General features: G+C 41.7%; 2 protein-coding genes across 8 annotated transcripts; both read left to right on the top strand.

The window, feature by feature from the left end:
- Window positions 1-2,326: 2,326 nt before the first annotated feature.
- Window positions 2,327-5,055, top strand: LOC311109714 (tetraspanin-3-like). Of its 2 annotated transcripts, XM_084152685.1 has the most exons (7): window positions 2,327-2,487; window positions 3,259-3,450; window positions 3,569-3,643; window positions 4,128-4,226; window positions 4,305-4,457; window positions 4,608-4,691; window positions 4,888-5,055. In XM_084152685.1, exons 1-7 carry the CDS (start codon window positions 2,425-2,427, stop codon window positions 4,969-4,971), a joined length of 750 nt encoding a protein of 249 aa, XP_084008811.1. In that variant the 5' UTR covers window positions 2,327-2,424; the 3' UTR covers window positions 4,972-5,055. The 2 variants fall into 2 exon arrangements, with proteins under 2 accessions (XP_084008811.1, XP_084008812.1); XM_084152686.1 differs by lacking the exon at window positions 4,305-4,457.
- A 4,165-nt stretch (window positions 5,056-9,220) lies between these two features.
- Window positions 9,221-15,986, top strand: LOC311109642 (ELAV-like protein 1). 6 transcript variants are annotated; one of them, XM_084152590.1, is made up of 7 exons: window positions 9,221-9,335; window positions 10,367-10,426; window positions 11,753-11,969; window positions 12,688-12,791; window positions 13,733-13,886; window positions 13,978-14,203; window positions 14,314-15,986. In XM_084152590.1, the coding sequence occupies exons 2-7, from the start codon at window positions 10,391-10,393 to the stop codon at window positions 14,636-14,638; spliced, it is 1,062 nt and encodes a 353-aa protein (XP_084008716.1). In that variant the 5' UTR covers window positions 9,221-9,335; window positions 10,367-10,390; the 3' UTR covers window positions 14,639-15,986. The 6 variants fall into 6 exon arrangements, with proteins under 6 accessions (XP_084008716.1, XP_084008720.1, XP_084008718.1 ...); XM_084152592.1 differs by having other exon boundaries at window positions 9,234-9,335; window positions 11,753-11,936; XM_084152589.1 differs by having other exon boundaries at window positions 9,238-9,335; window positions 10,217-10,426.
- The last annotated feature ends 286 nt before the right edge of the window (window positions 15,987-16,272 follow it).

Raw genomic sequence — 16,272 nt, 5'->3', positions numbered from 1 at the left:
TCCACCATAAATGCAAGGTCCTGCATCCATTCTGCGGAATGAAATTCTAACACTGGTTTGCCCTTTTCTTCCATGAACTGTTCAATTTCTTCTCATAAATCAAAGAAACGCCTCAGCACAGCACCTCGGCTTAACCATCTTACCTCAGTGTGGTATGGCAGGCCATAGATGTGGTCTTTCTCTCTGAGAAGGCTGTCAAACTGGCAGCTTCTGGATCGGATGAAATTAACAGTTTGGATGACCACCTTCATGACGTTATCCATCTTTAATGACTTGCAACACAAAGCCTCCTGGTGCAAAATACAGTGAAAAGTCAAAAAATCACGTCCTCCATTTGCAGATTGCACTTTCTCTCTGAACTTTGTCACAACGCCTGCTTTTTTCCCGATCATTGAGGGCGCACCATCTGTAGCCAGGCTGACAGCGCGGGACCAGTCCACTCCGACCCTGTCCAGCGCGCCGACGAGTGCGGTAAAAATATCAGCTGCTGTCGTTGTATCTGTCATCGGCACCAACTCCACGAACTCCTCGGTGACGGTCAATGTGTCATCAACTCCGCGGATGAAAATGGCCAGTTGTGCAACATCTGTAATGTCCGTGCTTTCATCAATTGCAACCGAAAACGCAATAAATGACTTTACTTTTTGCTTCAACTGGCTGTCCAAATCCACTGAAAGATCGGAAATCCTGTCTGCAACTGTGTTTCTTGTCAGGCTGATATTTGCAAAAGCCTGCCGCTTTTCAGGGCACACAATCTCCGCTGCCTTCATCATGCATGTTTTTACAAATTCACCCTCACTAAATGGTTTTGAAGCCACTGCGATTTCATTAGCAATGAGGTAGCTAGCTTTCACTGCAGCGTCACTGATGTCTCGGCTGTGAGTAAACACAGACTGCTGTTTCTTCAGACCCGCCAACAGTTCATTCACCTTCTCTCATCTCCGCTGTCCTTGAAAGTTGTCATATTTGTCGGCATGAAGACTCACATAGTGGCGACGAAGGTTATATTCTTTCAGCACTGCAACATGCTCTGAACACACCAAACATACAGCTTTCCCATTCAATTCCGTGAATAAATAGGATGACCATTTTTCTTGGAACACTCTGCACTCTGCGTCCACTTTTCTCTTTTTTGACAGAGACATATTGGGGCAATGAGGGTGCCAAAGCACATAATGTTAAAAGTAGAAGCCGTAATAAATATCGCGGGCAAAACAAAGTAGCTCATTGGCTGCACGTGCTTGACCTACTTGCTCTGCCCCGGTATAAACAGTTTGCTTGCTTTTATTTATTTTTATTTCACCTTTATTTAACCAGGTAAACCAGTTGAGAACAAGTTCTCATTTACAACTGCGACCTGGCCAAGATAAAGCAAAGCAGTGCGATAAAAACAACAACACAGAGTTACATATGGGGTAAAACAAAACAAAGTCAAAAATACAACAGAAATACATATAATATACAGTGTGTGCAAATTTAGCAAGTTATGGAGGTAAGGCAATAAAATAGGCTATAGTGCAAAATAATTACAATTAGTATTAACACTGGAATGATAGATGTGCAAGAGATGATGTGCAAATAGAGATACTGGGGTACAAATGAGCAAAATAAATAACAATATAGGGATGAGGTAGCTTAACACAATTGCTATTGCGCCATCCAGTGGACGCAATTGGAACAGCAGTATGTTTTATTGAAAAATTGCAGCGCATTTTTATACTTTACAAAAAAGTTGTTGTTTTTTTGTTTTTTTTCAAAATCATCTCGCGGGCCGGATTAAACCCGTTTGCGGGCCTGATCCGGCCCGCGGGCCGGACGTTTGACACCCCTGATTTAGAACCAACGACTGGGTCGCGTCTCTAGCAACCTTAGATTTGTGTTGGGTCTATATCTTGTGGAAGGATGAAATATTACAATAAATTAATACAAATAACGTTTTTAATGAAAATATGTCAATCATTATTTGAATATGTATGTTCTCGGTGTTTGTTGGATATATTGGCACGGTTTGTCTTTGTCTCGGGCCTAACACCCGTGCCAATATATCCAACAAACACCGGCTTCTCGGGCATTATCACTTAAGTATACACCAGCTCTGCTCAGGCACCAATTGAGATCTATGGGGTTAATTTAAACTCCTTCCCCGCTGTACTTCCTCGTCACTGTCATGCTTCTGATTCTCTCTCTCTTGAGAAATGCCTGAATAATTTGATGCGGTTGGAGAAAAACGAAAGACGGCAAGTTTTGCGTGCACACTTTTGATTTGGAATTGGTTAACTTAATTTTTCCACCTTGTATTGTTTCTTGATATTACAACTTGACATTATTCTGTGGTGGAATGTCTGTGCTGTATGGAGTAAACTCAGTGACTAAGTAAATATATAACTTCCTCAAACTACACAGAACACTGCTCATTAACATAAAATGGGTGAAACAAGACGACGAGCTTTTAAAATAGTTATTCAGATAACTTGCCAACTTCTATGGGTAAGATCTTACAGCACTAAGCAAATCAGATACACCGCTGACCATAATGTGCTTCTGCATTGTATGTCCTGTAAAACTGTTTAAGCTAACATATGTTAAGGAATGGCAAATCATTATACATATTGCAATAATTATTTGACTTCAGCCTATTGCATATTTCTATGCACTTTTGATATGTATTGTTAATTTTGTCCATTGAAAGACTGTAATGTATATCATTAAAAGACAGAATTTGCTTTGCATTATACAGCAAACAGCTTAGAATATGTTATAGGAAGTGTTTCCACCACTCCTTTTCTCTGTCTTCTATTCATTCTTGCTGCATGTTTACTGATTAATTGCCTAGATGCTGTTGAATCCACATGACTAACTGAAAAGATGGCATCTCGTGTGTGTAATTAGATTCAGTGAGAACTAAGAAAGCCTCAGACCTAGAGTGGGATTTAATTATTTTACACGCGCACACAAAATGTTTATGAAAGATTAACGTTTCTTCAAATACGTTTTTTTTTGCTGAATTAGTTATTTCTGCACTGCACCCTCACAAGAATTGTTGGCTACTGAATGATATGATAAACACACTGTCTCTCTGTCTCCCTCTCTTTTTCTCGTTCCCTCCCTCCCTCTCTATCTCTCTCTCTCCCTCTCCCTCTCTATCTATCTCTCCCTCTCTATCTATCTATCTCTCCCTCTCTATCTCTCCCTCCCTATCCCTTCCTCCCTATCTTTCCCTACCTATCCCTCCCTCCCTATCTCTCCCTCCCTCTCTAGCTGGCAGGTCTGATGGTAGGTCTGAGTGGTATGTACTTGTTGTTGATCTACAGACACAATGGCCTGTTCTTCGCCCACACATACATCATCCTCCCAGCATGCCTAGCTCTGGCCAGCGCTACCTTGCTATTGGCCAGCGGAGGACTGGGCATCTGGGTGTCCCTCAGAAAGTCAGCCTGGCTACAGGCCGTGGTGAGAGAGAGAGAGAGTCTGTGTTTGTGTGTCTGAATAGAATAAAATGTATGTATTTTCTACAGTTTTGGATGGAGCTTATCACCTTATCTGTTGTCATGGTGCTTGGCCGTTTCAGTTTGTCTATCTGCTGGTCATGGTTTTCTGCCTGGAGGCAACTGCTGCTGCTCTAGCCTATGTCAACGCAGGAAAGGTACTTAGATATGGCTTTACAAAACTACCAAAAGAGCACACATCCCCATATTTGACATTCTACACTGAGTGTAAAAAACATTAAGGACACCTTCTCTTTCCATGACATAGACTGACCAGGTGAAAGTGCCTTTGAACAGGGTATGGTAGTAAGTGCCAGGCACACCGGTTTGTGTCAAGAACTGCAATGCTGCTGGGTTTTTCACACTCAACAGTTTCCCGTGTGTATCAAGAATGGTCCAACACCCAAAGGACATCCAGCCAACTTGACATAACTGTGGGAATCATTGGAGTCAACATGGGCCAGCATCCCTGTGGAATGCTTTCGACACCTCGTAGAGTCCATGCCCCGATGAATTGAGGCTGTTCTGAGGGCAAAAGTGGGGGGGTGCAACTCAAAATTAGGAAGGTGTCCTTAATGTTTTGTACTCTCAATGTATGTTATAGTTATGATAAATAACATGATGTGACTGACCTGTGTTCAGGTGGACTTAGAGCTGGCTCCCTTCAGGAGTGTCTTTCGAAGATACACAGGAAGCAGTCAGGACCCAGGATCCAATGCTGTGGACGCCACACAGAAAGAGGTGTGTGTGTGTGTGTGTGTGTGTGTGATCATGATCTGAACTGATCTAATGACTATCTGTGATGTGAATCCTCTCCAGTTGCAGTGCTGTGGTATCTATGACTACCGTGACTGGTTGGCCACGCCCTGGTTTAACCACAGTGGGCGGGGCAGTGTACCTCACAGCTGCTGTATCTCCACCTACCACATCTGTAATGGTACCCTGGAGCTGCCCGGGCTACTATATCAAAAGGTACACACACACACACACACACACACATACACCAGCCCTGGCCCACTGTGGTGATCCAAAGGTATGTATGTACATACACACCTGGGCAGCATTTCATTCCAGAGAGATGGCACTCCCCTTACTCAGTTGTGTGTGTGTCCTCTCTCTCAGGGCTGCCAGGTGAAGCTGGAGGAGGCCTTGCTTTTTGTTCTGCGTCTCATCATCTGGTCATCTCTGGCAGTGGCACTAGTGGAGGTGGGAACCACTAGAGGGCACTGTGGGGTATAGTGGAACAACATGAAAAGGGTCGTGTAGCAAAACATTTTACAACAGAAAATAAAAATGAGTGTTTCTTATTGGACAAGATCAGGTAGTACCTGGTGTAACCATACTTGTCTCTCTCTCTCTCTCTCACACTCTCTCTGTCTCACTCTCTTTCTCACACACACAGACTGTAGGGTTTGTGAGTGTGGCTCAGTTGATGATGGACCAGCCTCTGTTGGAGTATGGAATACTGGACAGGGAGTGGGACTGAAGCCTGAACCAGAGTGGCAGAAAGTGTTCTGGACCGAGAATCTACTTTAGAAATACTATGACCTGGAACTTAGTAAAGTTCATGATGCTGTGGACCTTAAAGGCCCAGTGCAGTCAAAAACAGGATTTTCCAGTGTTTTCTATATGTATTTCCACACTATGAGGTTGGAATAATATTGTGAAAATGCTGATAATGCCCTTTTAGTGTAAGAGCTGTTTGAAAAGACTGCTCTCTAGTGGTGTGTGTGTGTGTGTGTGTGTGCCTTTGGTTATAGTTTTCTGGGCAGCTCCAGAGCCTCTAGGGTACCATCACAGGTGTGGTAATTGGCGTATTTAGTTGGTGAAACTGCTTAAAAGAGTGATCATCTTGCTTTCACTAATCCAATGTATACACATCAGTGAAGGGAGGAATGAATAGGCTCTCCTAAAGTGTTGGAAAGTGTCCTACATGTATGAACTTTACTTCTGCACACACTTCCTTTGTTTCTTAAGGATCAACTGGAATATGTAATGGCCACAATGTTTTGGTTCATTTGTTTGTTTTTGTTCACTGATGTAGATACGTGCTTGTTAAAAAATCCACTCCCATCAAAATACATTGTCAATATGTCACATATCCTGCAGACTACATATTAAAGATACTTTTACACTACCCTGCATGGCTTTTGAGTAATTAACTGGTTGATACTGTGCTGTGTTGTGTGGCTATCGTTTGATTGTAATTTTCCGGTATGTAGCTGGGTGATTCTGCACTTTGGCCCTGCAAGCTTTCAGAAATTAAAACTTATTGAAACACCATTTTAACAGTATTATAATTGTCTTTGATTTGTCTAGAAACAATATCTGATATTGGCTGCGATCGTACTGTTCAGGAATGTATATATTTTTGTCATTTTTCTCAGATAGCCATAGACAAATGTCATTTCCATCACGTCATTAAACATCCATTTTAATTGAAAATGAAATATCATACAATTAATTTATAACACATTTCTTATACATTTTTATATTAACTTGTATTTAATCTTATTTTAAAGGATTTTTAAGGTTTTCCTAATATTAAATAATAATAATAATAATATGCCATTTAGCAGACGCTTTTATCCAAAGCGACTTACAGTCATGCGTGCATACATTTTTGTGTATGGGTGGTCCCGGGGATCGAACCCACTACCTTGGCGTTACAAGCGCCGTGCTCTACCAGCTGAGCTACAGAGGACCACAACAATTCAACACGACGCCTGAACGTATAAACTTGCCTTTGTGACAGCTGAAAACATTTATTTATCATGAATAATAAGATATTTCCACCCAACCTTTTTTTGAGATTATGATAACAACCATATGATTTCCCTATCTAAAACAAATCAATCAATGTAAATTATACATAATATACTAATTTACCTAAAAAATATGGTTGTGGTGGAAATGACATCTATGTAAAAAACAGAACAAATATGAAAACAATATTTTATTGCAAACATTTTGAACAACAACCATTTTTAAACATTTAATTAATATAAGACAAAGTAAGATTCCAAAAGTAGCCGATGTGTAGAGCTCAAGGAAGTAGGCCAGTGTTTTTGAGAGATGGGCCCAGATAGCAAAGGGGTCATCCGCATAGAAGAGTTCAGTGAGCAAAGTGAAACTGTATCATTATCATTTGTGGTATATCCAACACAGGTGTGGAGGGTCACCTTCTTGTGAGAATCACCAAAGTGAACTGCCTGGATTTCACTGGTGTATTTACACAGGTAGTTCTCTGCAAAGTCAATATGCACGATGATCTCCTCTTTATGCAGATTCTCTTTCAATTCTCTCAGTTTGGAGTATTGGTGTCGAATGTTATACATGTGTTTCTCCAACTTCTCTTTCAATCCTTCGGAGAAGTCCTCCAGTAGAATCTGCAGTGTGCCACACACCTTTTCTTTTACTGTCAAATGTACAGTGAACTTCTCCATGTTTCACTCTCCGTTTTTCTTCTCTATCTCTCCACCATGTCTGCTCACCAGCATCAAAGTCAGATGTTGAAGCTCTTTTGCTTAGCAAAGGGAGCACTCTCTGTACATGCACTCTTTCTTTAGGTCCTCACAGCACAAATACTCAATAAGGTTCTCAATGTTGCTGCAGCTGATCACTTGGTGATCCTGTAGTTTGTCCGCCATGAACTGGATGTTTGCGTGAGTTTTGCAGAGGCATGTGTCCCAATCCTGGACTGTTGGCTTGACATCCCAAACTGACGTATTTTGCAGAATTCATAGTAGGATATTTTAATCTCTGAATATTCCCTCTTAAAACTTCTGATAAAGGTTCTGAATTGTGCCATTCAAGAAGCGCTTCTGTTTTTTTTTTTCATGTTCCTCGTTAGTATGTCCTTTTTCCCTGTTGTTCTACTGTTGTCATCATGTTCATAGAATTTAGTAATTTTCTTATCTGTGGCTGTGCTAATTATGTTACATTGCTTTTTCCTGGAGTATTGAAGACTTGTTGGCCTGTTTTCATTTGCCCTCATTGCTTTTGCTGAACATCCAAATTCTCAGTTTGCGTCTTTGACCAGGACATACTTTCTCAGGAAGTTGCCTCTGAGCATTTTTGAAGCCCCTTGTTTGTCCTTGGCACTGCGCATGTATTGATACTTTTGCTTTAACTCTGCAATGATGGCATTTTGAAAATAATACAATCCTTCTTAAGTTCTTCGGAGTTCCCTTCATTTGCTATTTTGTCTTTGGGAATCTTGTCTCTCCATTTTCTTCAACAGTTCATACCTTTTTTTGTATTTCTCAGTTTTCCATAAAGCTTTATCAAGTTTGACACTTGTCATGCAAAGATCTCTGTATGTTTTTGAGCGACCTCTTCCAAGCTTTTTCCTTCCAGCAAGTATTCGACTTCTCATTCCTGTTGCAGACAATGAGGAAGGGGTATCAGGGCATGCATCAGGGGCAGATAGATTTGGGGCAGGTATGTTTGCCTCATGTTCTGGCTGCAAGTAATCTGGTGACTGAGGTGGTGTGATGCCTGATAGGTAGGTATCCATTGCAACTGTTCTCTTTAAAGTCTGTCTTCTATTCTGTCGGTTGCATTTCCATTGCCTTCTCTTGCGTCTTAGTTCTCGCTTTGTAAGCTCAGAGATAGATTTCACTTCTCCTTTCTTTTTTTTCTTCCAGTATCTCTCCCTGTCTTTTTGCAGATGTTCCTGGTATCGTATAGGATCATTTTAAATGTTTTTCGATGTCTGTGACATCTGTGCTGTTTTCTGTGGCATCTTCTAAAAACAAAGAAAAATACTATTTCAGTTTTCAACTTGTGCACACCTTGGAGCATTTTCTAGATTAAATTAATTTAAAACATGATTAAATAAGCCTAAAGTAAAAACTAATAACATAACGAATTTTTGTAATTTCCACCACGTTCTATCAATTCCACTACAGTTAAGTTTGTGATGGAAATGACTGTGATGGAAATGACACTTCTACAGTTTTTGGAGAAAAATGGCAGACTGCTTAGCATGCTTTGGCTAGTATTACAGCTAGCATATAGTTTACACTAACTACTAAGTTCTAGCACAAATTAAAGAAATTATAGCCTGTTTGGAAATGACTGACAATAAAAATATTCTCTACACAAGCTATATTTACCTAGATTTTTCTTCAACTTCTGGACATCACATCTGGAACAACTGTCCACTGCAGCCATGCGCTTCAACGTCACAACAAGTTTCCATGGTAACTAAATTAACATTATCTTGAAAAAACTTTATTAATGAGGAATTTGCCCTCAGAGGTGGAAATGACACCACTACCAAAGCACACGTATATTTTGTACAAAAAACAATAGAAAGGGCATACTCACAATAAATATTTATATATATTTTATTTAATTGACTCTTTCTCTAGTAGATAACATTATAATTACAGATTATATCATGTTTTCGCATAGAAAAACCTAGTAGAAGCTCAAAAGTCGGTCAGGGACAAGGGCAAAACAGTGAAATTGAGGTATAAAATACATCTGAAAAGTGGCTAAAATACTTGATAGAGAGGTGTTAAAACAATCTGGGGTGATTGTACTGTGAACATAACAAATAAAGAATACAAATATATTTTTAAATAAAATCCCCAAAATTGACCCGAGGACATAAAGTGCCCGTAGTTGCAGAATCACCCAGCTATGTATCCACATCTGTAATTGGCAAGGGCAGTAACAAATAATCTGCAGAGGTGGGCGTGGAACTGTTTTCGTCAGCGGTCCTCCCTTGGTTTTGGTGCCTGCGAGAAGGAGCTGTCAGCTATCGTTAGCTAGCAACAAAAAAAAACGGAACGAAAGGCTTCAGACAAGAACAGCGAAAGCACCAACAACGAAAAGCTGGTAAGTTAGCTATATTCGTAGTAATCCAGTTGTTTATTTACCATTTCGCTCTGCTACAACAAAGTCGAATGCCACCCATGCGGTTTTGGAGGCCCACCAGTGCCTGCTAGCTAACCACAGATAGAATGAAATTTGAGCACATTTTAGCCAATTTGGCTAATCTAGCTAGGTGGCTAACTGTAGCTAGCAAGGCCCTGAACAGGGTGTCGGGGTTTTAGGTGCGAGAGAGGGACAGCATTCAACACAAGCTCGCGAAAATAAGGGAACGGTGGGCATGTGGCCTAGTTAGCTAACGTTAGGTAACTATTTCCTGTAACAATGTGTTCGCTATTTAGCGGCAAGTTAGCTGGATAACAAACGTTTCCCCAGGGCCAAGTCCATTTAATATGCGTCATCAAATGTTTTTTTTCTTCCTTTTGCAGTTAGAAAACTAGCTGCTACTAACTAGTATTACTGCGCGGTAAAGATCGTAACTAGCCAGCTAGTAAGCAACCAAAGTGTTTACACCAAAGTGCTAGATAACTAGCCACTAGGTATTTAACGTTATATAGCTCGCTAGATACTGGCTAGCTCACACAAACTAGTAACTAACGTTATGGTTTTAAGTTTAACTATTGTTTGTCTACAGTAGTGTTCGATGAGGCGTAACGTTAGCTACAACAAACAGGCCAAATCTAGCTACAGTACAGATAGCTAAATTTGGTTAATAAGTTAGTTCGCTAACTTGCTAACTAGCTACTGTGTACAGTACTGGTTTGAATGTTCCAGTCAACTGAAACGCTGGTTGCTAGCTAAACATGCAACAGTCGTAATAGCTTAGTGGTCGTAAGATAGCTAGCTACTCGGGGGCTAACAAAATAATGCTCTGCTCTTCTTCACAGGTGCGTCAGAAGGGGGAGGCTCAATTTACCGTTTCGTTTTTGTTAAACTCATTATTCATTTTGTTTGAAAACAAACCCTGCCCCCTCCTCACCCCTATTATTTTTTTGTTTGCCCCAAATACATTATTTTGTTTGTGATACCTCCTCCAGCTTTGGGAGCAGTGAGGGGTCTTCATGGCTGTTCGAAGAGGCCACATCAGGTACCTAAAAGTGAGTATGACTTTTCCCATTAGAGGAAGATCAGTCCTAAAGTAATTGCTAGCTAGCTATTTAATCGGAGTGCATTAATATGTTATGCGGTGGCCCATGGTTTTCGAATGTATTGATAAACAACACTGGGCTTTCAATATCACTCTATACACAAGCATCATAAGAGGAAGTGTTTGAGTACCTACGCTTATTAACATACTGGTATAAATATTTATTAGTGTTCTGAAACAGAGAAAAATACAATGAAATGATCCTCATAGTCAGACCATCGGTATTGGTCATCATGTTTACTAGTGAAATACAGGAGTCTCATTCATCCAAAGGCCTGCTGGGTGGCTAACCGTCTTACCCCACAGGAATACCCAATCAGATAGCCCCTCTAAATGAATGGAGCTCTGTCAGAACACAGCACTGAGGCCTGGTCAAGGGGATGCAATGTTCAGAACAGTGGTAGCTGCTAGCTAACCCTCTTCCCACTGGGCAGGGTTCGCGTTAGAGTTCAGAAATCTGCATTTTCAAAACGCAGACCACAAAAAAATGCTACTATGTCCTACTATGAGTTTTACATTGAAGTGCAACGGAAGCAGAAATTACAAAAAGCATTTTAGATTTGCTTTTACAAAACGCGGTAAGATATTCTTATGTTTTTTTATTTTCTGCGTGAAAAACACAGAATTTTGCGTTAGCGTGACCCCTGCTGGGTAAGCAGGCATTTGCCCACAAGGCTTGTTCTAACACCCATGATGGCTGATTCTACTAATCAAAGCCTCAGAGCAGGGCTTGAGCAAAAGCCTGCACACCCAGTAGCTCTCCAGGAGGAATGGTTGGTTACCCCTTGTTTAGACCTCTGTCAGACCACAGCAACAAGGCTTGGTCAGTGGGATGAAGTGTTTAGAACGCTGCAGAAATGAAATGTGGAGGGGCTGACGGGGAGTTTCTCCATTCTACACAACATAATAATCTCAATGTTCTGTGACGTTTGTGGTCTCAACCTCTAATCCCAGAGCAGTGTCAGGGGGTTGTCTTGGTATAATGCGTGGTCAGACGAGTATGTAGCTGAGAGTTGGGTCTGGCTGTGAAAGTACTGCAGGTGATTAACTTGTGGGTAAGAGGTGCTACAGTCACTGCTGCCAGCCAATAAGTTGATGATAATAATAATCATAATCAGGCTCTGTAGATTAGGATGCAATGTTTACAATGTTGCATGTAAAAATGTTGTTATTGTGTTCCTTTTCTGATTGGTCTGCATACCATTGACGTTTCAGCCATGCTGGCCTACTTCCGATTGCCTGTTTTTCTCTTCCTTAACTGTGTCCCCTTCCCCAGGAGGTGTATGACATGTCCAACGGCTACGAGGATCACATGGGAGGAGGAGATGAGGTGACGGATGCCAAGACTAACCTGATAGTCAACTACCTTCCCCAGAGCATGAGTCAGGACGAGCTACGCAGCCTCTTCAGCAGCATTGGCGAGGTGGAGTCCGCCAAGCTCATACGGGACAAAGTGGCAGGTACGGAACACCTTGTCCCACAATGCACTACAGGTGTGTGACCTCTGACCTTGGAGTAGAATGAATGGAGGAGTTGGTCTGCTGCGTGTAGGGCTCACATTTACAGGGGTGTGTTCAGTGAACATTTTGCTATGTTGCGTCCTACTGAACACGACTCAGGTGTACCCCAGGGTGCTAGACACACCCTTAACAAACCGTGGGGACCCCCATAAGTGTTGAAATATTACGAAGGACACCTCCATAAGAATGTTTGTCCTAGCCAGCCAGTCAGTGTGTAGACTAACTGGTATCCTGCCCTGTCTGCCTCTTGTAGGTGTATGAGAACTGCTGATGAGACACAGCTTTGACATTCTCACTAGTAAATTTGTGGTGAGATGTTTGTAGTATCTATGCAAATAGCTTTATGTAATATGTTCTGTTTAGGCCTAGGACTATGTCTCGCTGCAATTTGAACATTTGTCCTCCTAAACTTGACATTTTGAGGTTTTCCAAATAGTTGTATTTTGTATGAAGCTGTTGGTGTAGATATTTACCCATGCTCTCTGTCTGTCCGTGAGGGGCTCGGCTTTCCTTATTCCAGGAAAACAGTCCAGTTTGGTCGAAGCCTATTTCTTTGTCACTTGTTTTACGACTAGCATGCACTGTGTAGATTTGTTTTGTTTAATCATTTATTTGACCAGTGTGCCGATTTTTTTGAAACTATACAACGTTTTTTTATTTTCTTTTATTGTTTTCCTTTTTTTTTCTCTAGGCCACAGTTTAGGGTACGGATTTGTTAACTATCTTACCCCTAGCGATGCAGAAAGAGCTATCAATACTCTGAATGGACTAAGGCTACAGTCTAAAACTATCAAGGTAACGTGCAATAAGGTGTTCCTACAGTTCTGTGTCAACCCAACCATGTCATGTCATTAAACTAGCCCTTCTCTACTGAGGCGGAATGTCAAATCCACCCCTAGACACTTCCTCCTAGGCCCTGCTATGGATCTGAAAGGATTGCGTGGGTGTTAGCAATATGGTCTTATGTTAGCCTTTCTTTGCTCTTTTGATAGGCTCTGTGACATTTTCGCTAATACCAACCCAGTCGTTTCAGATGGGCATGTAGTGCCAAGGGTTGGATTTGGGAATCGGCGTTACTATGGGTCTATATTAGACAGGACAAGACAACATCTGATAGCCCACTGGCCCCGCTTCTGACGGATGGAGTAGAGAAATGTAACCGTATTTTCAACTTTATTGAAGACTAAACTTTATTTTAATTTATTTATTCTGCACCACTACTTCAGTTTGAATTTTTTACACGTTCATTTAAGTTTAGAACTTTTTATTTGGTTTGGTATGACATTTCTTTTCACTCCTGAGCATGTTTTTCCCTACGTTGATTTTTGTTACTATAATTGTTGTTTACGTAATTTTGAACACTCGGGAGGTACTACTTCTATATTGCCCATCACAGCTCACTCAGGGAATGGTTTTTTCTACGTAAAAGCCACAGTGGTCATTCAATGCACCTTATCACTATTTCATGTTCTGGTTTTGGAGATATTACTCATGAAGACTCTATCAAAAGCAAACCATAGAACAGCTAGGACAACTACAAAACATGAATTTACCAGGATTGCATAATAATACACAAACATAATTCAATTCAAACAACCTTCCAACATCTACTTTTTATTTGAAAGTAATTTCTCATTTCTGGCAAGATATAATTCAGGGTTGTATGTAATAAGTGGGTACTACTGCGGGTATTGTCAGTGGTGTTTAATGTGCTCTGTGCTGCCCTCTGGTGTTAGGTCTCGTATGCGCGGCCGAGCTCTGACACCATTAAAGATGCCAACCTGTACATAAGTGGCCTGCCCAAGACCATGACCCAGAAAGACGTGGAGGACATGTTTGCTCGCTACGGACGCATCATCAACTCCCGTGTGCTGGTTGACCAGGCCTCGGGTAGGAACACACACACACACACTTTAGAACCAGGCCTCAGTGTGTTCGTCTGTCTCTCAGCTGAAACTATCCTGTTTATTTATTCTCCCAGGCCTGTCTCGTGGGGTGGCGTTCATTCGGTTTGACAAGCGAGCGGAGGCAGAGGACGCCATCAAAGACCTGAACGGACAGAAGCCCCCCGGATCCGCTGAGCCAATCACAGTGAAGTTTGCTGCCAGCCCCAACCAGGCCAAGAACACTCAGCTCATATCTCAGCTCTACCACAACCAGGGACGACGCTTTGGAGGGCCAGTTCACCACCAGGCTCAGAGATTCAGGTAACACACACTGGAATCTTTGTCCCCTCTCAGGTTCTCTAAAATGAGTGTGGACAACATCAGTGAAGAGAGACAGAGTGGTAACCCTAGCCCCCTCTGTCTTCCCCCAGGTTTTCTCCAATGTCTGTGGACCATATGAGCGGTATGTCTGGGGTGAGTGTGCCAGGGAATGCCACCTCTGGCTGGTGCATCTTCATCTACAACCTGGGCCAGGACGCTGACGAGGGCATCCTGTGGCAGATGTTTGGCCCCTTCGGAGCCGTCACCAACGTCAAGGTCATCCGCGACTTCAACACCAACAAGTGCAAAGGCTTCGGCTTTGTTACCATGACGAACTACGAGGAGGCCGCCATGGCGATCGGCAGCCTCAACGGTTACCGCCTCGGGGACAAGATCCTACAGGTGTCGTTCAAGACCAGCAAAGGCCACAAGTAGAGAGAGAGAGAGAGTGGGGTGGATAGAGGGAGAGGGAGGCGAGAAACCTCACGCCAGGCTTCTAATATGGAGGGTAGAGGTGCCTCAGTTTGACAAAACAAACTTGTTTTTATAGCGTTATCTCACTAAGCCCATTCTCACTCTGCATCTTTGTACTAGTCTAACAGAGAGTCTAGGCTGAGTTTGATATTTCTCTTGTTTTTTTTACTCATGCTTTGGGATGCTCCAAATGTAGTTCTAAATGTTTGTGGGGCCTCTATCCTGATATGGTGACCAATTTCACAATTTAAGAGTAGATTGTTTTTCTGTGAGACTAAACTATTGTCACTATGTGCCATATGAGTGGTAGAACCACGGTAGGGACTTGGAGAAGGATGCACTACATTCATACATCTAGGATCCACTGTAGAAGAAAGCATGCTGTGTCTTAGACGCTGGTTCCAGTGTAGAAATATATGCCTTAAGTTACCACCCTGTCAACCCATCCACTGTCTCAACCATTCTAAAAGAAAAGCACTTTTTAAATCCTCATTATATAATGTCAGAGCGATAGTCAGCCGTTTTGACGTAAACCATACATTGGTCTTCGTTCACCTTGCAGAATCCGTTTTATACACAGTAAGTTAGGTACTGGATGGTACCATTTACATAGCAGCGTGTGTGTCCCGTTTTGGGGGTCTTTTAAAAGTTGTTTCTCTGAGAGGCCATGTAAAAAGGTCTGGAGATTTTAAAGTAGGAACGTGTTTAAGAAGGACCAAAGAAATGGAAGGATATGATCTAACTGCCCCAGGGCCCATATTCACATGCTGATCTAGGATCAGTTTGGTCTTATCGATCATTAATAAGTACGATTTCTATGGACAGGGAGGAGCTGCTCCTAGATCAGCGTTCAGTCCCCTGAGAGGCTTTGTGAATACGGACCCTGATTTATACAGTGAGTGGGAAGATGCTTACCGTTATGACTTATTTCCCCCCACCAGTAATAGTTTGGACATCTGAACAACCGGTACTAAGGCTGAATCTAACACAGTGGCGCAACACTGCTCTCTCTCTCATCCTGTTTGCTGTTTTTGTATAAAAAAAAGGTTTTCTCTTTAATATCTTTTGATGTTTTTCTTGAATTTTCTTTCTGAGAGAAACTAACAAAACATTTTTGTCGAAGCGTAGATTACTGATCGGAGAGTTGAAGAGCGTTTTTTGTAATCTCGGGCTAAATAAGAATTGATGGCCTTTGTGATTTATTTTTGTTGGTATATATTTTTGTTGCTTTGGTTTTGTTTTTCGTCCTTTGTTTTGATTGTTTTACTTTGAATATGCAATCATTAAATTTTATTTAGGTTTGACTCAATGTTTTTGGTTTGTTTCTTTTATTTCTTCAGCTTTGGTTTGGGGTTTTCTGTTAGGATTGTGGAAGCTGAGGGAAGCTACAGACACCAGACTGCTAATACGATGATACTACAGTATGACGCTACACACCCCACTCCCATGGCAATATTACAGGATGTTTGAATGGTCAACTTAAGGGTTAGCTAGACTCTAAGATGGTCTGAAGGGCAGGAGGATGCAGTCTCCAGTGTAAAACACCTCAGACGTTGGCCTTATTTTCAGTCAAACTGTTGTGGGAAACATGAGGC

The sequence above is a fragment of the Coregonus lavaretus genome (genome assembly GCF_964263955.1).
Source record: "Coregonus lavaretus genome assembly, chromosome: 35".
Lineage (NCBI taxonomy): Eukaryota > Metazoa > Chordata > Actinopteri > Salmoniformes > Salmonidae > Coregonus > Coregonus lavaretus.
This window is presented reverse-complemented; position numbering and strand designations above follow the sequence as displayed.